This window comes from Macaca thibetana, chromosome 3 (assembly GCF_024542745.1).
Source record: "Macaca thibetana thibetana isolate TM-01 chromosome 3, ASM2454274v1, whole genome shotgun sequence".
Taxonomy (NCBI): domain Eukaryota; kingdom Metazoa; phylum Chordata; class Mammalia; order Primates; family Cercopithecidae; genus Macaca; species Macaca thibetana.
The window spans coordinates 153,671,016-153,694,760 of record NC_065580.1 but is presented as its reverse complement, the minus strand read 5'-3'; the positions used below and the strand labels follow the sequence as shown (position 1 = coordinate 153,694,760).

Sequence of the window (23,745 nt, the reverse complement as noted above, 5' to 3'; positions counted from 1 at the left end):
AGACAGAGGTTGCAGTGAACCAAGATGGCACCACTGCATTCCAGCCTGGGTGACGGAGCGAGACCCTGTCTCAAAAAACAAAAACAACACCCAGCAAAGATGCAAATAAATATGAAAAATAGAATGACTAATTACAAGATGGGAAACATCACCCGACATCAGGAAAATGCAAGATAAAATCATGATAAGATGCCACGACAGACTATCCAAGCGGCTAAAATTTAAAATACTGACAACGCCAAGTGACGGTGAGGGTTGGGGCAACTGGAGCTCTCATACGTGGTGGGCAGGAAAGCAAATAGGAGCAGCCACCTTGGAGAGCAGCTGGGCGGCTTTTGTCAAGTGAGTTGCTCTCATGCCACACGAGCCAGCCTCTGCACCTTGGCCTGCATTACCCAAGAGAAATGAGACACGTCCACACCAGGATGCATAGCAACCTCGTTTATAATCACCCCATGCCGGGAACCACCCGAACGTCCATCACCAGGTGAGTGGATAAACAAACAGCGGCCTTCCCCACCACCGAACACGACTCAACAGGAAACAGGAACGAGTTCCGAATGCGTGGCACGTGGAGGAAGCCACGTAACTATGCGGAGACAAGCCAAACCCATCAGAAGCGCACGCTGTCTGATTCCATTCCGAGGAATTCTGGAAAATGCAAACCCACACCCAGGGACAGGAAGCAGGTCATCCCTTGCCTGGGGCCGGGAGCACGGCAAGGACGCGGGGTGGAGAGCCCGGGGGAGTTTTCTGGGTGACAGGCGTGCTCTGTGCGTGGATCCTGACGGTGGTGACCCAGGTGGGTGCCTGGCAGAACTCCTTCAACTTTGCGCCAGAGACAATGTATTTGGTTCAGGTCACTGGAAGCTCAGTGGGGCTGATTTGTTCGGGGCACATTTCTGCTGGGAGGGATTTGCCTTCTTCCCTGCGCCTCACAGTCTTCCGCCCCCTCCCCCCATCCCCCCGGAACCCCGAGCCCCGGGCTTTTCACTTAACCTCTTGGCTCGAAGGCAGCACGCTCTGTGATCACAGGAAGGTACCTTCCCCTTCAAATTTCAAAGAAAAGCCCCTAAAATCTGCTGGGGAAGCCCATTCATTCCAGCCCAGAACACTGCAAAGGACAAAAGGGGAATGGAGCATTTCTGGCCACCTGGGTTCCCTGAGTACTTTTCTAAGTCCTTTCTTTCTTTCTCTCGCTCTCTCTTTCTTTCTTTTCTTTTTTTTCTTTCTTTCTTTCTTTTTCTTTCTTTCTTTCTTTCTTTCTTTCTTTCTTTCTTTCTTTCTTTCTTTCTTTTTTCTTTCTTTCTCTTTCTCTTTCTTTTTTCTTTTAACATAAATCACATTCAAATAAGTGAAATAATAATAATTAGAAAAAAGTGAGTCAGACCAAGACCCCAGGAGTTCCCCTGAGGAAAGGAACTGAACATTCCCCTGCTGCCTCCCTCCCTCCTCTCTCCTCTCCCTCCTCCCTCCCTCCCTCCTCTCTCCTTCCCTCCCTCCCTCCCTCCTCTCTCCTTCCCTCCCTCCCTCCCTCCTCTCTCCTTCCCTCCCTCCCTCCTCTCTCTTTTTGTCTTTTTTTTTTTTTTTTTTTTTTTTTTCCTTTTTGTGGAGAACGGGGTCTCGCTATATTACCCAGGCAGGTCTCGAACTCCTGGGCTCAAGCTATCCTCCCGCCTCTGCCTCCCTGAGAGCTGGGATTACAGGCGTGAGCCACCGCGCCTGGCTTTCCCTCCTCTCTCCTTCCCTCCCTCCCTCCCTCCTCTCTCCTCCCCTCCCCTCCCTCCCTCCCTCCTCTCTCCTCCCCTCCCCTCCCTTCCTCCCTCCTCTCTCCTCCCTTCCCTCCCTCCCTCCTCTCTCCTTCCCTCCCTCCCTCCTCTCTCCTCCCTCCCTCCCCTCTCTCCTCCCTCCCTCCTATCTCCCTCTCTCCTTCCTCTCTCCTCCCTTTCTCCCTCCCTCTCTCTCTCCTTCTCTCTTCTCTCCCTCCCTCTCTGCCTCCCTCCTCTCTCTCTCCTTTCCTTTTCTTTTCTCCCCTCTCCCTTCCCTCTCCTCCTCTCTCTTCTCCGCCAGGCAGCCACACCAGCTGCATAGGCAGGAACCCGGAGCCCAGCCCTCCTGCTCTCTGAAGAGCCAGACCCAGACACCTTCCTCAGGACCCACTGGCTCTGAACAGCAGACTTCTCCTAAGATCAGAGGTGGGGCCACATGCCGGGCGGCTGTGTTCACCCAAGCCCTCACCAGCACGCCGCCTCAACGCCCTGGGGTTATTCCGGAAGGAAAACTAAGAGGCCAACTCTGTTCCTTCCACCCCAAGCGAGTCAGTTCCTCTTAAGTCAGATTCAGTTCCTGCCTCCAAGGGAGGCCAGCACGTGCAGAAACAGGTGGAACTTCCCTCAGCTCCCTCCAAGCTCATCCCAGGGACCGCGCTCTGGCTGGGGCATCCCCTCTCTCCCCACCCCCACCCCGAGAAGCCAGTCCCATTCCTGGGAGACAGTATTTCTGAAAGCCTCCAGCCAGCCTCCTTCCTATCCCGCGGCCTAGCGAGGAGAGCGCCACCGGTTTGGGCTGACAGAAAAGCACAGAGGCAGGGCCCAGGCGCCTCCAGGCGAAGGCCTCCGCTCCCACCCCTGCGAGAGGAGGTGCGTCCACGACGGAATAAGCAGGTGGCCGGGTCGCCAACAATCCGGTCAACCACAGTGCTTCTTCCCTGTAGGGTGTCTGGCCCCGTTCTTGCTGGGGATGGCGCTTGGGGACGCCACCATGTCTCCTCAGGGCCCACTGTGCACCCTGCATATGGTGCCCTTGTCATGGGAGCGGCTTGCTGACCCAGAGCACGTGTGGCCATGGCATCAACAACGAAGGGCTGGAAAGCTGCAGCGCCAGAACGCAAACCCAGGCGTGCGGCCAAGGAGGCCACGTTCTCAGCCACCGTGCCACTCTGCACGTCAGCTGGCTGGGCAAGCCTCCGTCTTGTTTTAGCAAGGACAAGACAGTCACTTAGTTTGCTTCAGTTAAAGCTCCAGGCAGTACCTGGCCCCTCACCAGACTGATAAAGAAAGTCTCAGAACCCCAGAGCCCTGCATGGCTCAGAAGTGCCATCGAGTACTAGGGGTGCGTCGAGGGTGCGCCGGGGCCCGGCTCAGCCCAGCCAAGTCCCAGCAGGAAGGAACGTGTTCTCAACGAGAACATCCTGCAAAACACCCGGGGTGGGTGGGGGACACTCACGGTGCCAGACCTGGGCGAGGGGCCGTGGAGGGACCCTCAGGCAAGGGGCAAACACACCCATGGGTGTGGCCAGCTCCCTCTACCCATCGGGATCTCCCCAGCAGAGGGATTGAAATGACTCAGGAGCAGATCAAGGAGCCCAGGGCAGAATTCTGGGGTCCTACAAGGCCTGCAAGGAGGCTCCCCAAGCGGGGCTCCAACTTGCAACCTGAAAAGTCTAAGCCTTTATTACCATCATCTTCGCCATCATTGTTGCCACCGTCACGAGTTTGGGAAGAAGCGCCCAAGCATGGGAGACGCAGGGATGGTTTCGCCAGTGCTGTGTGTCAGGGAGCTGCTACCTGCTGGGGCTGCTTCGGTCCCCTGGGGCACCACGAGACACAGTCGTCCCCACCAGGAGCTGACCACTGGGTGGGGGAGCTGAGACAGGGGCAGGTCACACCCTGAATTCGCATGCACAAGAGGTTCTGCCTCGAGGTTCCTGCTTTCTAAGGCTCCACGCTCCCAAACAATAAACACAGGTGCCCTCAGCACAGCCGCCCAGCTCCTTGTTCAGCGGATGCCACACAGCCCAACCTCGGTGTCCCGAGGCGGCCCCACTCTGAGCGGGTTGACGAGGCTGCCTGGAGAAAGAGCAGCTCCGTGGGCCCCCAGCTCCCCTGCCAGATTCCCCCACACAGGCATGGCCTGAACAGGGGCCTCCGCTCGCTCAGGAGTGCTGAGCTCTGGTTTGGCCTCCCTGTCAGATGGCCTCAAGCCACTAAGCCAGCTCCAGTCACCGCCAGGATCTCAGAGGTTACTGCTCTGTTCTTAGAGGCAGCAAAACCGCAGAGATGACTCAGAGGACGAAGAGCCCCTACCCCTGTCCTCTCCCACCACCCAGCTGCCTGAGGGGCCGTCACAGGGCAAGCTCTCCCGAGGGCCAGGATGCCCTGTCTGAGCAGGGCTGCAGGAACCATCAGGCTGGCCCCGGCCACACTTATGCCCGGCCAACCTCACCACCGACAGTGGCCTGCCCCGTGCCCGCCCCAGCCCACGGCTCCTGCCTGCTCTCCTCGTGAGAACTGTTGTCCACTCTGGGCATCTGCCCCCTTGAGAGAAAACTTTGTTTTCTTCTTTAAAAAATGGTGGGCCGGGTACAATGGCTCACGCTTGTAATCTCCTCACTTTGGGAGGCTGAGATGGGCAGATCACTTGAGGTCAGGAGTTTTGAGACCAGCCTGGTCAACATGGTGGAACCCCATCTCTACTAAAAATACAAAAATTAGCCTGGCATGGTGGTGGGAGCCTCTAATCTCAGCTACTCAGGAGGCTGAGGCAGGAGAATCGCTTGAACCCGGGAGATGGAGGTTGCCGTGAGACAAGATCATGCCACTGCACTCCAGCCTGGGTGACAAAGCAAGGCTCAAAAAAAAAAAAAAAAAAAAGTAGTAAAATACGCGTAACATAAAACTTATCATTTTAACCATTTTTGGGTACACAGTTGAGTGGCATTAAGAACGTTCATACTATTATGCACCCATCACCACTGCCCAACTCCAGAACTTTTCATCCTCTTAAACTGCAATTCCCACCCATTCATCTCTGGCTCAGCAGCCCCTCCCCCAGCCCCCAGCATCCCCCACTCCACCTTGTGTCTCTGTGAATCTGACCCCTTAGGGACCTCGCGTGTGTGTTCTTTTACGACTGGCTTGTTCCACTGAGCACAGCGTCCTCAGGGTCCATCCTCGCTGTAGGCCGTGCTGGGCTTGCCTTTTGTAAGGCTGAGGCCTGTTCCACTGCCGGCACGGACATCTTCTTGATCCCTTCGTCAGCTGACGGCCCCTCGGGCTGCCTCCTAGTATGGCTGTCGTGCTGCTGTGAACGTGGGTGTACAAACCTCTCCCGACCTTGCCTTCAGTTCTTCGGGGTACGTACCATTAGGAGGAGGGGCCGGATCATGTGGTGGTTCGAATCTTTTGAGGAGCGGGTACACTGCTTTCCACAAAGGCTGTGCCATTGACCCTCCCACCAACAGTGCACAAGGGGGTCCACTTTGGTAATGACACCTTAATGGGAGCGGAGAGGTTGAAGAGCTGTTTTTAACCAAAATATCCACCAGGTGCCAACATGAACAAATCATTTGTTCTTACAAGCAGCAATGCGCGCCCTATCGCTAGAAGGTGATGAAGTCTTTTAGAGACCAGGAAATGGTTTGGCTGTGAGATTCTTGCAACTGCTTAATTTATAACCGGCTCAGAGAACCTGGCGGAGGACGGGTTAAGGATGGATGGTGCCGGCAGCCCCAGGCGGCGCTGAGACTTTCAATGACTGAGCCTGGCCACTGGGGAAGAGTCCTGAGGAGGGGGCAGACCACGGGGCCACCTGTGGCTGCCGCAGGGGAGGGGTCCTCTTCAGACGGAAGGCCGTTAGTTCCCTGCGGTGAGCTGGAATGCAGGAGTTGGCACCGCGCCCTCCTCTTTAAGATTTGAAACTTCCACAAGCCTGGAGGATGTGGCCTCTCAGGGAAGCTGCTCGGAAGGAAAGAGCTCCCAGAGAGATGAGAGAGGAAGGGGAAAAGTCAAGGTTTTTTCCTTCCAAATATTTTATTTAAATATTAAATTAAAAAACATACATCAACTAATCATTTGGCATACATTTCTCATGTTAATATAAGAGAGAAAATAATTCAGTTATGGTAAAAAAAAAAAAAAAAAAAAAAAAACTATGTACATCTCGATCAGATCACGTAGTGTCTTTAAATAGGCCATTGCCTCGCCGTCTGTATTACAGCACTGTCAAGAAATCTACAAAACACATAGCACACTCTTAAAAAAACAAGAAAAACACGCCTTTAACATCCTCCAAAAGAGGTTCTACAGCAATAAGAAAAAACAAAAACCACTGTGAAAGTAAAGTGCTCGTCATTGCTTCAAAGGGGAAATGCACAATGGTTTCTGAGGCCTTTGATCTGTGGCATTAGAACAGAAGTCATTTTAAAAAGGGGAAGGGGTTTTGTGTTGGAATCAATTGTGCTACCTCTGTAAAAATGAAGGCAAGGGCCTGGCTGCCCCAAGATGGTCTGGATGCTCTCCCATCCCAAAGACTTCTTTATGAGCGAACAGGAGACTTTGGTGTTTTCTCTGCGGCAAGGCACCAGGTCTGCCCTCCAGACAGCCTCTCGTCCAGTCTTTGAAACAGCCACAGAGCAGCAGCAGCAGCAGCAGCAGGAACAGGGGCAGCCAGCTTCCCTGCGGCACGGCACAGGCGCAGCCCCCGGTGGGCGCCGGCAGCGCAGGGATGCAGCCTCCTGCACTGGGCCCACCTCCCTACCCTCAAGTAACTGGGTCAATCTTTGGCTTTTAAAAGTACCCGCCTTTCCCCTTTCTCAATGCCTCTGTTTAACACTGCAGGGTGTGAGAAGCCGAAGTAGCTGAAGGCACCTGGGCTGGGTTTGAGGGCGGGGACTGGACTCAGGGCGAGTGGGAGCAGCACTGCCTTTGTTGCCTTCCAGAGGCTTCTGGCTGGTGGAGCCCCACGGAGTCCACCTGCCAGAGGTGCGCCCGGACCTGCCAGGTAAGGGCTGCCCCTTCCTGCGGCCTCCACCCCAGTGCTGAGGGAGGGAAGGCCCTGGGGCTCCTTCCTCAACGCACACCTGTGCTGACAGGGACGCTTCTTAACAACACGACTGAGGGAAGCTTAAACCTGGAACACAAACGTGTAGTACAAAATATAACAAATAAGTAGTGTTTACCTGTCTCCCGTGTAGATACATGTACAGGATTTGCTTTAAAAAAAGAAACAAAAACTTGAAAACACTGACCTAAACCTCTCACTTTACCTTCCTTGAACAAAAGCCAAAGAAGAGCCCAGGTAGGGGCAGTCAGGGAGGTCGGGGGGTCCCGGCCCAGGCAGGCATGGCCCTGAGCCATGAGCCATGAACCCGTCTCCCAGCTGCCCAGCCCTGCAGTCAGCCTCCAATATTGCACAACTTCACCCAAGTCAGGTGCTCTTGTTGGACCCCATCATGAAATGCATCAACGTCATCAGCAGCAGAAACGGGAGGTGCAGCAGGAAGAAGCTTCTGGGCTTCTGCAAGGGCGCCTGGGGGCTCAGGGCCAAGGGACCCTCAGGACAGAGTCCTCCGCACTTTGAAGTCACATCTGCCCTCTTTGAGGTTCTTCCTGCGGTTCCTCCAAAGAGTCCTGGAAAACTAACTCTTGAGTAGTTTATAAAACTTCTCATCTAAAATGAGAACAACGTGTCTTCCAGGTTTTGATTTCAGCGGAGAGAATTCCTAGAACCTGTAGGTGATCCTCGCCTGGGCTGACCACTTAGAGCTGCTTTAAAACCAATACATGAAGCGGAAAGTTCACAGTTTTCATTAAAGCATAAATCAGGAAGTGGAGAGTGTTAACTAAAGAAATGGATAGTAATCAATGCACGCGTGCACGCGCGCGCGCGTGTGCAGACACACACACACACACACACAAGCGGACAACGATGCGCCCGCTCGTTTCCGTGGACATCCGAGGTAATCATCTCAACCACAAGGAACCCAGAGAGAGGGGCCGAGATCCCCACACCACGGCACTGCAGATGTGTTCCCTCCACCCAGCTCCCCTCCTGCCCCCGCCCCCAAGACACGCCCCTCAATTATCTTTTTTCCTAAAGTTTCCAGTCCCTACTCAAAGTTGAGGTCACTCAGTGCAAGAAAAAAATAAAACAAAAATAAACTAAAAAGCCAAAACACCTAACGTATTGCTTATTTCGCTTCTAGAAAGTTCTTGGCTTTGAGTCCAGACATCTTCACCTACTCTGAAGTTATTGCTTGTAAGAGTCAGTGTCCGCGCCAGGACGCAGGGCTGCCCTCACTGCACCAGGACAAAGGTCCCCAGGGGGCAGGGCGTCAGGTCCTCCATCTCACAGTCCCCCTGCAGCAGCCCCAGGGGCTCACAACCTGGGGCCAGCCTTGCCAGGCGTGGTGGGGGCGCAGCGGGGAGGGTGGTGGGGCCGGCACCAATGTGCAGGTGTGTGTCCAGGAGCTGCGCCGCCGAGGCCACTGGGGAGACGCCGGTCTGCAGGAGTGGGGGCTGCAGCAGCGGGAGCCCCGACATGAGGAGGGTGCTGGGGAGCGGGGCAGCCCCGGGGCCATCACAGGGGGCGATCACAAACTGGGCGGGGGCTGGCTGGGCGGCCTGTGAGCAGCCGGGCACAGCGGCCGGATGGTGCTGTAACTGGAGCAGCCTGTGGGAACAGAGGACGGGCGGTCACTGTGCCGGCTTGCAGGGTTCTCGGGTTTCCAAGTGCCTGTGTGGCAGGGCCCACCCGTGGAGCTGCCAGCTGCAGCTGCTGAGGGCAGGTGCATGGCTGATCCCTGACCGCTCCCCACCTTTCTTTCTCCACCTGGCTTCTCAGCAGATCAGAGACGTGGCCACAGGCGTTCTCACTCCTCGCCACCTTCACCCACCCAGGGACTTTAAAAGACACACCCGCTGCTGCACCCCCATAGTTCAGCACCGAGGACCTGTGCCCCACACACCTCCCTGGCTGGGGGCGGGGGTGCGCACCGGGCTACACAGAGGAGGGGACCGCTTAGCAGATGAGGTTCCTGGAGAAGACAACCTGCCATGTGTCCACCCGGGGTCCCAGGGTGGGGGCAGGCCCTACCTCTGCTGTTCTAGCACCTCCTCCAGCAGGCTCCGGCCCTCCCGGCTGCCAGCTGCAACGCCGTGCAGGCCTGGGCTCTGTGCAGGGGCGTGGAAGGGGCTCAGGCCGCCCCTGCTGGCCCGGCTGGCAGGGGCCTGGCACATCTGGCGAGCCAGCCCCTTGATTTTGTTCAGTCCCAGAAACCCTTTGGTCCGCGTGGTCTTCCTCAGCTGCTGCCGAAAGGCCTTCAGCCCTGCGGGGAGAGCAAATCAGGAGATCAATGGCCTCCCGGCTCCTAGCCCAGCATCCACAGCCCTTGGCTTAGGGGGTCTCCAAGCCTCAGGTGGGGGGTAAGGAAAAGACGGGTGACACAAGCATGGCCGGACAGGAGTCTGGCACCCAAGCCCCGTGGTGGCGAGGAGGCAGCTGGCAGCCAAGGCCCTCCCTGACCCCATGCCTCCTCCAAGTCGGGAGGTGCTGCCCAACACGGAATTGTCTCCTGCGCTTTCAGAACCAGCCACAGAGGCCGCGTGCTCAGGGACCCACATATGTGTCCATCCCAGCAGGCCGTAACCCCCCGAGCCACCAGAGCACTGAGCACCCCAGCCTGCCCAGAGCACTGAGGGTCTCACCCAGGCCCAGTAGAGAACAGGGGGACAAAGTCACGTGCTGCCAGAGACACACACGGCTCCCCGGGGAAGGTGGAGGTGCGTGTGGGAGGAGCATGGCTCACCCTGAGTCAGTGAGGTGTCTGATGCCCGCCGTCCCTCCTGGAAGCTGACAGGCAGCAGTACAGCTCCTCCCAAGCCCCCCTGAGTCGGCAGCACCGGGGTGGCGGACTGCGACCCCAGGAAGGGTGAGGCCAGCCTGACCGGGGAGCAGGCGCCCAACAGCCCCTGAGTGGCCGGGGTGCCACTGAGCCCCACAGGGCTTTTGCTTGCAGAGAAGGTCAGACAACTGTCAGAGCTGGTTCCCTCTGCAGGACTTGCCGAGGCAGAGGGAGAGACGACTATACCTGTGGGAGGAGGACGGCACTTTTGACGCTGCAGTACGGGCTTCCCCGCCCCTGCTGCGCACACATGGCAGTGCCGGCCTCCCCATCCCTGCCCTCAACCTGGTGGGAAGAGGGCTCGAGGCCACCAGAGCCCAGGGAGCCCCAAAGGCAGGCCACCATCACGGTGCAGCTACAGGTGGACCTCAGGCCAAGGGGCTGCCCTCCCAGTACCCGGGGCGGCCTGGGGAGGACCCTGCTGGGGTCCACGCTGTATCCTCCACCAGAACGACCACATGCAGGGCAGGCTCTAAGCATCAACTGTGTGGTCTCAGGGATTAAAACAAATGGCAAATCCTGAGAAGTCCAACCTAAGAGGCTGCCGGGCAAAACATTCATTCTAAATTAGCCCACCCTCACATCGACTGTAAGCCTATCCACCGGTGTCCTCCTGGGCCTCCGGGGACACTTACATGGAGCGGTGAGTGGGGAGAGGCGGGTGGAGACCTCGGCCAGGGTGTGCCTCCGGCCCGTGCTGCTGGGCAGGGACTCCTGCACGTCCTGCTCCTCCTCTAGGCCTGGCCCCTGCCTGGCCTCCTCACTGATGGCTGTGTCCAGCAGGCTGCTGGGGGACACGGGCCGGGGCCGGAACACGCCGCTGCAGCTGGCATCCACCGGGAAGAACAAGGGCTGGGTTGGAGAGACACAAGCCAGTGACTTGTTGGGCTCCGGGTGACTCGGGCGCACTGGGGGCACCAGGGCTAGGCTGAAGCGAGCCCTCTCCACACCCGCTGTGGGCACTCACCCACTGCAGTGAGCTCTGGAGCTCACAGTCCAGCTCGGCCTGCAGGACAGACTGCACCAAGGTCTGCGGCTGCGGGCACAGCAGGGCGGGGCGGAAAGGGTCAGTGGAAAGGCCTTCCTGAGGCACCTGGAGCTGGCAGACGGGAAAGAGGCCATCAGGGGAGCGGCTCCAGGACCACCAGCGCCAGCGAGAGAAGAGATAAGCTGGCTTCTGTCTGGAGTGCGAGCTGCCTGCTGGTGGGCGTGACAGCTGACAGGGACACTGGCTGGCCAGGCTGGGCTCAGGACCGTGTGCTGCTGCTGCACTGCCAGGAGGCGGCGTGACAGGCTGGCCCTGGGATGAGTCAGGGACAAGTGGCCTCTGGGCAGGGTCCAGCCCCCGGCAGCTGGCGCCCCCTTCCCCACATGGCCTGGGACCCAGTGCCCATGCAAGGAACCGCCCTCCAAGCGGGTGCCTGACGGGACAGGGTGCCTGACGGGACAGGGTGCCTGACGGGGGATGTGCCTGACGGGGGAGGGTGCCTGACGGGGGAGGGTGCCTGACGGGACAGGGTGCCTGACGGGGGAGGGAGCCTGACGGGGGAGGGAGCCTGACGGGGGAGGGAGCCTGACGGGGGAGGGTGCCTGACGGGACAGGGTGCCTGACGGCGGAGGTGCCTGACGGGACAGGGTGCCTGACGGGGGAGGGAGCCTGACGGGGGAGGGTGCCTGACGGGACAGGGTGCCTGACGGGGGAGGGTGCCTGACGGGGGATGTGCCTGACGGGGAGGGTGCCTGACGGGGGAGGGTGCCTGAGGGTGGAGGGAGCCTGGGTCCCAGCAGGAGACTCCTCCCCCTCACCTCCAAACCGCTGAGGTCCGAGCTCCGAGGTCGCGGCTGCCTGGCAGGCCCGGGGCGGGCGCACTGGGCATTCCGATACTCCTTGAGCCGCTCAAGGAGGAGGTAATAAATGGCAGCGAAGTGGTTATAGCTGCTGTTTTGCAGCGACTGGGAACGAGAGGAGCAGAGGTCAGCACGGGGCGGCGGGGAGCCCCAGGGTCCACCCGCTCCCAGGTTATTCTTGGGTGACTGAGAATATCCTTTAGTGGGGTGGATAAGCCTGCCCCTAAATTAGCCTGCGCTCCCGTTTTAACTCGGCTGGTGAGTGCCTGCTTCCCGAGACAGCCGCCCAGCCCCTGCGGGTGAGGCCAGGGCGAGTGTGGCCGGGCTCACCTCCACCGTCCTCTGCCGGTCGACGCCCAGCGTCTGCATGATACCCAGCGCCTGCTCGTCGTAGTCGCCCAGGTTGGAGCTGTAGCTGTGCGCGGAGAAGGTGGAGCAGGCGGGTCCTGGCAAGCAGGGCTCAGCCCGCATCCACCGGTGCTGCCGGATCTGGGCGATGGTGATGCGCCTGGCAGGGTCCACCACCAGCATGCGGCGGATCAGGCTCTCACAGTCTGCGGAGAAGCAGGAGGCTGAGCCAGGGCGGCGGGACCTCACCTGTGCTCCCACCCACCACCCCACGTGGTTTGACACGCCAGCGGCCAGGAGCAGGGGCTGGGCCATCGGCTCAGTCCTGCCACCCAAGGGGTGCCACCAGCCAGGGATCCAGCTCCTGGGGTCCACCATACTTTGTGTCCACCACACAGAGAACCACTTAGGTCCACCCTTCTGCCATGCCCCGCGCCTGAGCACCACGTGGACAGGCATCTTTATGACATAGAAAAGCTGGGTGCGCCACAGCCAGTGGACTGAACTCAGGGGTGATGCCAGCGCCCTGGGCGTGGGTGCTGGGCGGGGACAGCAGGCATGAGGCACCAGCCTGTGCAGCAAGGGCACCTGTCCACCCTAGAAATAGGGCACTGAGAAGGCATCCATGGGCTGGGTTTCTCCTGCAGCCCACAGTAACCTGGGCCTGATTCCCAGACTCAACAACGACTCAGAAGCCAGCCGCAAAGGGGCTGCAGGAGACACAGGCCCCTACCCACGCGAGACCACACGACCCACCTTGAGACATGAAGAAGGGGATGCGGAAGCGGCCCTCCAGCACCCGCTGTCTCAGCGTCGGCAGGTTAGGCCCGTCAAAGGGGAGAGAACCACAGACCAGGACGTATAGCACCACACCCAGGCTCTGTTGAGGACCACGGAGCCACGTCAGCGCCAGCGCAGTGCCCCTGGGAACCCAGCGTCCCCGGGAACACAGCGCCCTCAGGGAATGCGGCCTCGGGAAGGGGGTCTGCGTGCACGCGGCTCCTACCCAGATGTCCAGCTGGGGGCCTTCATACTCCTTCCCCTCAAAGACTTCCGGGGCGGCATATGGGGGGCTCCCACACCACGTGGACAGAGGCTCTCCTGACTTGTAGAAATTCCCAAATCCAAAATCTGAGATGCAAAGAAACAGACAGATGAGGTTAAATGGCAAATGGCAAGGGGCTGTGGTTTAGGCACATGCCGGGAAGCTGGGGCTGCTCGTGGGCGCACCCCCACCCCAGGGCCTCCGTGCCGCCAGCTTGATGTCCCAGATCCCACCCGGGCCCTCCGCGCCTGCCAGCTTGATGTCCCTGCTCCCACCCCGGGCCCTCCGTGCCTGCTAGCTTGATGTCCATGTTGCCATCCAGCAGGAGGTTCTCGGTCTTGAGGTCCCGGTGGACGATGTGATGGTCGTGACAGTACTCCACGGCTGACAGTATTTGCCAGAACTTCTTCCGTGCCTCGTTCTCACTCAGGTGCCCGTTGGAAGTCAAATAATCTGAGGAGCCACAAAACAAAGCTACAGCCCCCAGGGCAAAGCCTGCCCACTACCCAGAGGGCCCTGGAGAACACCACGAGGTCCTAGGATGTGTGGCCCAAACACTGGCCGTGCAAATCCAGACACGTTCGTGCCACTGGTTTTCAACAGATGTTAAAAATGAGTGTGGCTTACCAAACATTTCTCCATTTTTAGCAAATTCAGTGACGATGTAAAGCATATCCTTTGTTTCCATAACCTAAAAAAGAAAGACCTGACATTTAACCACACAAAAAAGGCACAAGGCAGTGCTACAAACAATCCACCAGAACCCCAGGAGATTTCTAACTTCTCTAGGACAAAAGCATTCGTCATTTAAAAATGCAAAGAAAAGAAAAATTTCTGCAATTAAAAAAAAAACACAGGAGATTCCTCCTCATAAAGACAGCTTTAAAAAATCAGAGGTGAATTCCTCACTGACTTACCTATCCTGAGACACCTTTGCTCTCACGAAAGGTCTAAATATGTTAGAATTCTCCTCTGTGGTCATATTTAATTCAAGTCACCTCACATACAATTTGAGAATGCTTAGGCCGGGGCATGGTGGCTCACGCCTGTAATCCTAGCGCTTCGGGAGGCCAAGGCAGGAGAATCGCTTGAGCCCAGGAGTTCGAGACCAGCCTGGTCAACATGGCAAGACCCCGTCTCTACAAAAAATACAAAAACTAGCTAGGTGAGGTGGTGGGCGCCTGTAATCCCAGCTACTCAAGAGACTGAGGCAAGAGGATCGTTTGAACCCGGGAGACGGAGGTTGCAGTGAGCCGAGATCGCACCACTGTGCACCAACCTGGGCGACAGAGCAAGACTCCATCTCAAAAAAGGAGAGACAGATCTCTGAAGGCTACAGAGGAGGAGACTGCTGGAAGTTTGCTGGGCTTTATAGAAGCCTAGCAGGCAAAAGATGAGTCCAATCAATGGTCAGAGCCACCTGAGTAATAGAGAACGCATACCCCATTCCTACTCGCTTGATTGACAGGATGAATGAGGCTGTGGGAACCCAGCTTTGCCAGGTCAGCTGCAGTGGGCTGCTCAGTGCACAGCCCATCACTCAGCATGTAGCCACCCAACAAACATGCCAATATAGCCCTTCCAAGTTCATTCACTGATCAATAACTTTATTTTACTTAAAAAGAGATTTAAAAATATAACATATGTCTGTGAGTACTGAAAAATTTTGGAGAGGATGAGACAGTATATTCTTATGAAAAAAGATTTATTTGGGTTCAAAATATACAGTTATTCCTTTAAAAAAGATGCTTTGTGCTGGAGGCGGTGGCTCACGCTTGTAATCCCAGCACTTTGGGATTACCCAGGCTGATCACTTGAGGTCAGGAGTTCGAGACCAGTCTGGCCAACATGGTGAAACCCCACCTCTACTAAAAATACAAAATTAGCCAGGCGTGGTGGCCTGTGCCTGTAGTCCCAGCTACTTGGGAGGCTGAGGCAGGAGAATCGCTTGAACCCGGGAGGTGGAGGTTGCAGTGAGCCGTGATCGACTGCACGACTGCCCTCCAGCCTGGGTAACAGTGAGACTCCATCTCAAAAAAAAAAAAAAAAAAAAAGATGCTTCAAAGATTGCTGCTTTGAGTTGTAAATCTAGTAAGAAAAGTGTTCTATAAATTCTAGCAGTTTGGCAAGAATTTTAACTGCCCCGCCCCTGTGTGTGGTGGAATAACTCTAAGACCACTGCTTACCCTGTCCCCAACTGAAGAAACGGAGGAGGAAAAGAATTAAAAGTCAAAGTGTTTAAACTTTTTGAAAGTCTAAAAACGTTCAGCAGGGTTCTGGGGCTCCGGCCCGCGTAATGAAAATTAGACACTAGCGGCTGGGCACGGTGGCTCACGCCTGTAATCCCAGCACTTTGGGAGGCCAAGGTGGGCCAAGATCACAAGATCAGGAGATCCAGACCATCCTGGCTAAAATGGTGAAACCCCATCTCTACTAAAAATACAAAAAATTAGCTGGGTGTGGTGGCGGGCGCCTGTAGTCCCAGCTACTTGGGAGGCTGAGGCAGGAGAATCACTTGAACCCAGGAGGTGGCAGTTGGCAGTCAGCCGAGATTGCGCCACTGCTCTCCAGCCTGGGTGACAGAGCCAGACTCCGTCTCAAAAAAAAAAAAAAAAAAAAAAAAAAAGACAGGAGGAAAGAAAAGAAAAGAAAATTAGACACTAGCGTCAAAACCAGAGGAATAAACGTCATTGCTACACCACTAAATTCTATCATCTCCAAACAGTTAAGAATCACATACAGCAGCAGTAAGAAAATGCACCTCCAGAAAAGACCTCCAGCACCAATCACACGGCAATTTGTTTCTTTAACGAGCTAATTCCACACAATGGGAAAGGAGAAGAACAGGAAGAAAAGGAAGGTACTTCCATTAGGGTTCAGGCCTTGAGCAAAGTCAGAAACAAAACCAGCTCAGCCCACTCCTGAGGAAATGGGCTGGGCACGCTGCACAGGCAGTACACCAGTACCATGGAGCACACAACTTAAAAATGACAACAGAAACAAAACACAAACCAGGTGAACACGGCATGAATTCTGTGCTTAAAGACGCTGAGCAAACTGTCGTCACGGTGAACACAAGCTCCGCCAATACCGCTACTTTTATTTTAATCTAGTGCAGAGGCTTTTGGAGGATAATTTCAAATCATAATTCTCTCTCCTACCACACTGTACACCGAGCCGTCCCAATTGCACAAACACACACAGCATCCCAGAGTCGTCTCACATTCCATTTCATACGAATCATTAAGAGGAACTTCAACCCAACACAAATGGATGAAATAGCACCTGCAAAGAACTTCTTCTGCAAGAAGACTTGATTTCACCCCTGCAAAAGTGGCCATTTATCATTAGGGAGGTGTAAATGATTGCTTTGCTGTTCTAATTAGATTAGTACTTATTTCCTCATGATATAATTTATTAATTTCAACATGAGATCAAAAATTAAGTCACAAAGTAAGTAAGTCACAAAATAAACCAACAGATAGGGCAAGGCACGTTCCTAGCGTGGATTAAATGACAAGCTCCTTACTCTTACTATGGAAAAGTATTTTCATCTCTCCGTTTTTCATGGAAGAGTTTAAATAGGGAAAACAAATGCTCTCTACTGTCCTTGCAAAAATAAACTAATGAAAACCGGTAAGAGCAGCTGGCTTTAAAGTTTAATAATTATCTGCAAAGGTAGAAGTTTCCAGTTTCACTCAAATTTGTCCTTTTATACTAAATGTGTGACCTGTGGCAATACCTACAGATGCATTTGTCTGTTTTCATAGTAAAGCAAATTTACAACAGATCTATACACATTTAAAACTGGATCAGGTTAGGATACTAAATAAAATTCCAATGAAGCAAATCTCAATTATGATCCAAAAGCAATAATTGCAAATATATCTGCACAGCCCATAAAAATCAGTCTATTTACCTTATATAACCAAATGCCCAACTTCCACACACCCCCCAAAAGGGAAGCCACCTTCAGAAATTGCAGACTTCCGTTGTTGGAAATAAAATACAACACATTTGCCAGGATTAGCAGAGAAAGGCAAGCTGACCCCTTACCTGGTAGAGCTTTATGATATGTGGATGGTTCAGAAGCTTCATCAGCTGAACCTCACGATAGATTTTCTCCAAATTGCTTGAATCTAATCGTGTTTTATCAATTATTTTTATTGCAACCTACGGATTTTAGAAAGAAAAAGGATATTTTGTTTTGTTTTTTTTTTTTAAAAACCCTCAACCTAATTTACACATTTCATCTTTTGCAAGTTAATTTCTCAACACTTTGTCTACAAAGGATCACAAGAAGTTGGGAAAACATAACCAAAGTAACCACTAATGTTATTTAAAATAATCCGAGTTAAGTAAGTGCATTAAGTATTTGCAGGCTCAGTTTACAGGGCTTAGCTCTGAGTCCATGAACCACTGCACTCTCAGGTTGGTCCTTTTTTTGCCATTATCCTCTCTGCTTTCTCCCAATATATGTGCAAATTATGCAGCAACATAAAGCATTTTTTTTCTTTACCGAACTAAAAACGATTACTGTTCACCCACCACGACAATCAAGCCTGCAGCACTGAATCCGCATGGGGTCCACCCGCCAAGGGTCGGTCGCCCCAGGCCCAGTGGGAAGGCCCCGCCGGCTGGGTCCCGCTGCCCCCACGCACCTGCGTTTTGGTGACTCGATGCCGCGCCAGCTTCACCACCGCGAAGTTGCCTTTGCCCAGGGTCCGCTCAATGTCGTAAAAACCCACCCGGAGGGGTTTCTGCAGGCCCTGACCCTGGCCCGCCGGGTCCGCGCTGAACTCCGACATGATAACCATGGCTCCGCGCGCACCTGCGGGGCCGCACAGAGCTCAGAGCCCACCAGCGCCCCCGCCGCTCGCGGTCGGCTCCACCCGTGCCCGCGGAGCCCCCAGTCCCTACGGGACGCGGGGACCTGCTCCCACGCCTGTCGCCCTCACTCTATCCACGGACCCCTCCAGCCCCTTGGGAAGTGTGGAACCGCCCCCGCCTCCCGCGGTCCGCTCCACCCGGACCCGCGACCCTCTGAGCCCCGCGGGGCGCGCGGACCCGCTCCCAAACCCGCCCCCGCCGCCCGAGTTCGGTTCCGTCCCGATCCCGGGACCCCCTGAGCCCTGCTTCCACACTCGCCTCCCACCGCCCGCTGTCGGTTCCGTCCCCACCCCCGACCCCTTAGCACCTCTGGGCGCGGACCCGCTCCCACACCCGGCCCTGCCGCCCGAGGTCGGCTCGATCCGGATCCCAGGACCGCCCCTAGCCCCGCTCCCACACCCGGCCCCCGCCGCCCGCGATCCGTCCCGTCCCCACCCCCGACCTCCCAGGCACCTCGGGGTTCGCGGACCCGCCCCCCACACCCGGTCCCTCCGCCCGCGGTCGGCTCCAACCCTACCCCCGGCTCCCCAGCCCCCGAACCCCGCGGACCCACTCCTACTCCGGCCCCCGTAACAAAGGGGAGCCCGAGGGCAGCGGGGCCGCCAACACCGCCCGCGACCCCCCGCGCGCTCACGGCCGGGGACCCTGCGCGGTGGCCGCAACCCCGAGCCCCGGCCCGGCGACAGCGCGGAGCCCCCACGGCGGCCACCTCCGCCCGCCCGGAGCCCGCCGCTGCCGCCGCCTCACCTCAGCCGCCCCCGGAGCGCCCAGGCCAGGAAGCCGCCCGCTCGGCCGCTCGCGCTGCTCGGGCGCCTACTTCTCCGGCCGCTGCCGCAGCTGCTGCCGCCTCCGGGTCCGCGCCGCATGTCAGCCCGGAGCCGCCGCGCTCAGCCGCACGCGGCGCCCGGCCCCGCCCCGGCCGGCCCCGGCCCGCCCCCCGCAGGCCCCGCCCCCTGCCCCGCCCCCGCCGCCCGGGCGGGGGCCGCCCATTGACGTCGCTTTGACGCCAGAGCGACGCGCGGCCGAGCGCCGGGAGGAGGGAGAGCGGGAGATCGGGCGGTTGCCAAGAGACTGGCGGCTCTGACGCGCGCGGGATGAGGCCGTTGCCCTGGCGACCGCGGGCCGGTGACGTCAGGGGCGCCCGCCGCCCGAGGCCCGCCCGCCTGTGCTCCGCCGGGCGCCCCCTCCCGGGCGCTGGGGGCACTGCGGGCGGCCCCACCGCCGCGGGCGCGCCCGCTCCTCCACGCGCGGGGACTCGGGCCGGGCCCCGCGGGCGCCTTATGCTCGCTCCCTTCGGGACGGGATGGCTCTCGGGCAGGGGTCACCGGCCCCTCCACGTGACCCGCGTTCGTCCCGGCTCGGAGCCTCCGGACGTGTGGGGGCCCGGGGACCTCGCGGGCTCGCGCGTGGGGCTGGCGGCGCAGAGGCCCCAGGGCGCTGCGGGGCGCGGGGCCACGCGAGGCGCCCGGCCACACCCAGGGCGCCCTAGGCCCCGAGAGGCCGCTTGCCCTCGGGGACGTCAGCCGCTTTTGCTGTTATAATCTCACATGTTCAGCAAGTTAGAAACTTGAAACCTAAGGAAGCGTGGCCGGCCGCTCTGGAAGCCCAGCCGCGCAGCCGGTCCCGGCCCCGGCCCTCAGCGGCGCTGGCGTCTGCGCGCCCCGGGGCTGCTCCCGCAGCATATGGGGCTGGGACCCTGGTCCCGCGCGGGCCCGGGCGGACGCTGCGGGCGGTGACAGAGCCAGGCCGGCCGCCTGGGGAGGGGACGGGGACGCGGGACCACTTCCCTGCCCGCGGCCGCTGCCTCATCCGAACGTAAAACGTTTTCTCCAGGGCAGACAGAGGCTATGGGCGAAGGTATTTTTTAAGCCTGAGGACACAGTTGGGAGTTAGATTCTGGATCGCGCCTAGGGTCACTTTTCCTTGTGTTAAATAACACAACTTCACAGAAGGGGGAACGAGAATTCAGGGAAGTTGGCACAAAACTTGGAACGCTTCTCGGGAGGCTTTCCTGCCTGGGCGGACGCCTGGGAGGAGGGCCCGGAGAAACTAGGATGAGCTTCTTCTGATTCGCCCCGGCAGTCTGACTACAGATTTCCCAATCGCCCCCCCGCAACTCCCACACACACACGGGGGTTGTTTGGGAGTCAGTTGGTTTTCAAAGGCTTTCAAGGAAATGAAGAGTCCCAAAGTTTCCCTTAATCCTTCAAAGTGCTTTTTCCTTTGTCCCAGGTTTATACACCAAGTATACAGGGGAATGTTTTTAGTTCCTTTCAGCTGAACAGTTGACATCTGCCTTTTTTTCTTCTGGAGGCCCCAACACCCTGTTAATCTCCTAGGAGAGCTAAACAAAAACAAGGCTGGACGCCGTGGCTCCCGCCTGTAATCCCAGGGCTTTGGGAGGCTGAGGCAGGAGGATCACTTGAGCTCTGTGAGACCGGCTTGGACAACATAGCAAGACCTCGCCTCTATAAAACATTTAAAAAATAGCCAGGTGCGGTGGCGCAGGCCTGTGGGGCCAGCTACTTGGGAGCCTGAGGTGGGAGGATGGCTTGAGCCTGGGAGATTGAGGCTGCAGTGAGCTGTCATTGCACCACTGCACTCCAGCCTGAGCAAGAGAACAAGGCCCTGTCTCAAAAAAGAACAAAGATAAAAGGCGGGGTGGGGGAGAAACCAGGCCCCTGATCACACTCACCATTCAGTCCCTCAGCCTGTGACTTAAAATATCTGCCCCCCTCATACAGGAACCAGGCTTCCCCACCCCTCCCACCCTAGCCAGCGTCTTCCAAAAGGTCTTAGGTATTTGCAAACACCTGGCTGGCTGTTTGGAAACAGTTCATCAGCACCAAATAAAAACTGCAGCCAAACCTGCCTCCGCAGAACAGGTCCCCACACTCAGGTGCCCTTGACCTTTCACCTCGACCCAGCCCTGAGCTTCCAAAACCCCGAACAGCCCTGTGCCAACCATGGCCATCCTGTTTTCCCTTCCCTGGCCCCGCGGGCGAGGAGCTTGCTCTGCAGAGAAAGGCAGGAAGCACAGAGGAAAAGGCAAGCTTGGAACTGCAGTCCTGTCTCCCCAGTGGGGGAACCCCTGGCACCCTCATAACTAAGTCTGTGCTTCAACCAGGCCTCTGCTACCCACTGTCTTTCATTGTTATTTGTGTCCTTGACCCCCGGAAGCTGTATTTCCTTTCAGAAGCTTTGATTTGCTGTTTTCTGGTCTTCCATGCTTTTAACACATTATGAGGAAAAATAAAACACATGGTGTGAGTCTAAGGATACAAGCAAATGATTCGAGAAACTCCTCACTGAACGTAATGGAAGGAATGCTCCCAAAGTCTGCAGGAATGGTACTTTATTATTATGGTTTGCATATTATTACAGATTTGTGGAAAACAGTTTTCCTTTCCACGTGGAGTTTCTTCAGCCTGCCTTATGATTGCCATGTTTCTGGAGTTCATCTTGTGTTTTAGGCCTTAAGACTGGAAACCCCAGCAGGAAATGGGTTCGTTTAATATTCATAGTTGCAGCGTGGGCCACAAGCGTGTCATAAAACTCTCAAAATAAATTGATAAACAGAGAGTGGAGCGTGGGGCAGCATTTTTACAGAGGGATGGGTGCGCAGCTGGCCCCAGCGCCGCCCTCGGTGAGGAAGGAATCTCCCGGTGCAGCCAGGAGTCAGACAGGTTCCTCTTCCCGACCCGACCCTCCCCTCTTTGATGCCTAAGGCCCTTCCCTATGCTCCTGGCTTTGCTTCAGGTGGTTTTGTACTTTTTAAATTTTGTTTCGTTTTTTTTTTTTAGGCTTCAGCCTAGTGGCTTTAGGTGCCAGAAAATCAGATTAACCACTGCAGTGGCATCCTTCTCAGGGACCCGGGGGGCCACATTGGTCATTTTGCCCCATTGTATCTGGAGAGCTTGACAGACGTGTGCACTAGGTCAGGAAGCCGCGGCCCTGGCCTGGGAAGGGCAGGTAGAAGAAAAGCCCCCAACCCCCTCCACCCTCAAAGAATGGCCCAGTTGTCCACAGGTTAAGTCAATAACCCATGGTGAACAGGTCAAACCAGAGACTGCCCAGTCCCAGCGTCTGCCCCCGGGACGTTGTCTCCTTCGCTCCTACACTGAGGCTCCTTGTGGCTCTGTGGCTGCCACAGTTGTGTGGGTCCTACTGGGCGCAGGGCCCCTCCCCATCTCAGACAGCACCCACTTTCAGGCGAGGCCTTCCGCAGGCCGCTTAAATGAACCACGAAGGCCAGCAAAGCAGCAGCAATGTGCCTGTTCACAGGCCAGGTGGCCCCCCCCTCCAGCCCTCTAGGGTTGCTGGTTCCGATTTCTGTCGCTGCCGTTAGTGAGGAATTATTTATGTGGCCAATGCGTTTTCCTGATATTTAAGCAGGGCCGTGGCCGAGATCAAGGCTGAGGACCCAAGAGGAGGCCTTTGGGTGTCTGTGTCCCTGAGCCATATGCTGAGGTCGGAGGGCAGGGGAGGGGAGTGCAGGAAGGGGCCAGCCCTAGGGAGAGTCTGCCAGGCCCCAAACAGAGCCAGGGGTTCCCCCGGGGGTGGGGGGGCTCACTTAGGAAGAGCACCATGGACAGCCTGGCAGGGGGTCACCCTATGCTGAGCGGGCAGCTCTGGAGTAACCACCCGCCTCACTGCAGGAAGAAGGAAACCTTCTGCAAATGGAGCAAAGGTCCCCAGAGGCAGAGCAGAAGCCTCTGGGATGCTACAGCCTCATCCAGATGCGGGGACCAGGACTGGGGCCCAGAGCAGGCCGCAGGTGCTGGCCATGCCCTTTATCCTGGGCACTCTGCCAGGGCCACACGGAGCGCGGATCCCAGGAGATGGAGATGTCTGAGTGGCGGCTCTCGTCTCGGTGTTTCCAGGTGACGTGCTGGCTGCTAGTGTAGAGCACGTAAACCATCTTTTTTTTTTTGGTTACTATTTACTCATGCAAAAAATGTGTGAGTTTCTGCCATTTGCAAGAAGCGTGCCAGCTGCAATGAGTCAGCGGGTGGACATGAGTGAGCATGGCCAGACTGTGCCGGGACATGGTGACAGACAGACATGCTTCGAAGGTCACCGTGGGAAGGGACAGGCCCCTAGAGAGAGGTGAGACGGTGCAACGCGAGGGTGAGTTCAGAGTCGTCCTCCAGATGTCCTCAAAGGCTCGAGAGGCCCTGCTCTGTGTCAGGCACCGCGTGAAGGTTGTGGGCACGGTGGGAGGGACAAGACACCTTCTCTCAAGGACCGTCGGTTCCAGTTAGGAGACAGTAACAGCATAAGATGATGAGTAAGGAAAGAATGCTGGCCGTGGAGGGAACTGCTTCCGGGCCTCTCCGTGGGATTTGCCAGGCGTGGACTGAGCGAGGACCTTCTCTGAGGACACTAACTGCTCCAGGAGAGGGAAGAGGTGGGGGCCGAGGCTGGGGCATGGGGCAGGAGGCAGCCACCCACACCTTTCCTCTCTGAACGCTGAGCAGAGGCTCTCAGCAGAGGAGAAAGAAGAGCAGAGGCCAAGACTGGGAAGCCAGACCCAGTGGGGGTCCTCGGCACCATCCACATCCATCTGCAACCTGCTGCCCAGTGCCTGCCTGCCTGCCTGCCCATGGTGTGCGTAGAGCAGTGTGGTCTGTTCTGGCTTCACGGCGCTGGGCACGGCCAGACAAGGATGATAGGGAAAGGGAGGCAGGGACTCGGGGCTGTTGGAGCCAAGCTGAGGAGGAAGGAGCTGGGATGGGAAGCGGGTGGCAGGAACGAACGTGAGGCCTGTGGTGGAAGGTCCCTGTGGCCTCCGAGGTTGAAGCATTTCACCTGTGAGTCTCACAGCCCAGAGAGGCCAAGCCCGGATCGTGGGGGAGAGAGGAGGACCCCCGTCTTGGGGCGGGCTGAGGAGACACTGGCTCTCTCCACGGCTTCCGGATGGGTCTCCGTC

The 23,745-nt window shown here is 57.0% G+C and overlaps 1 protein-coding gene across 1 annotated transcript; it reads right to left on the bottom strand.

Moving 5' to 3' along the window:
* Positions 1-5,791: 5,791 nt before the first annotated feature.
* SIK1 (salt inducible kinase 1) lies at positions 5,792-18,740 on the bottom strand. Its single transcript, XM_050784416.1, has 14 exons — positions 18,561-18,740; positions 17,585-17,754; positions 16,980-17,096; positions 13,551-13,614; positions 13,215-13,376; positions 12,885-13,009; positions 12,635-12,758; positions 11,861-12,084; positions 11,489-11,635; positions 10,650-10,781; positions 10,318-10,534; positions 9,587-9,868; positions 8,875-9,106; positions 5,792-8,451 (listed from the first exon to the last, which is right to left on the bottom strand). Exons 2-14 carry the CDS (start codon positions 17,738-17,740, stop codon positions 8,076-8,078), a joined length of 2,358 nt encoding a protein of 785 aa, XP_050640373.1. The 5' UTR covers positions 17,741-17,754; positions 18,561-18,740; the 3' UTR covers positions 5,792-8,075.
* Between the last annotated feature and the right edge of the window lie 5,005 nt (positions 18,741-23,745).

Bases quoted from the DNA above. Each gene is read 5' to 3' on its own strand.
- SIK1 (XM_050784416.1), bottom strand. From the start codon at position 17,740: ATGGTTATCATGTCGGAGTTCAGCGCGGACCCGGCGGGCCAGGGTCAG. The intron at 12,085-12,634 runs GTGGGTCGTGTG...GCTTCTCCGCAG, and splicing joins CCCCTTCTTCATGTCTCAAG to ACTGTGAGAGCCTGATCCGC. The intron at 10,782-11,488 runs GTGAGGGGGAGG...CCCGTCTGCCAG, and splicing joins CGGACCTCAGCGGTTTGGAG to CTCCAGGTGCCTCAGGAAGG.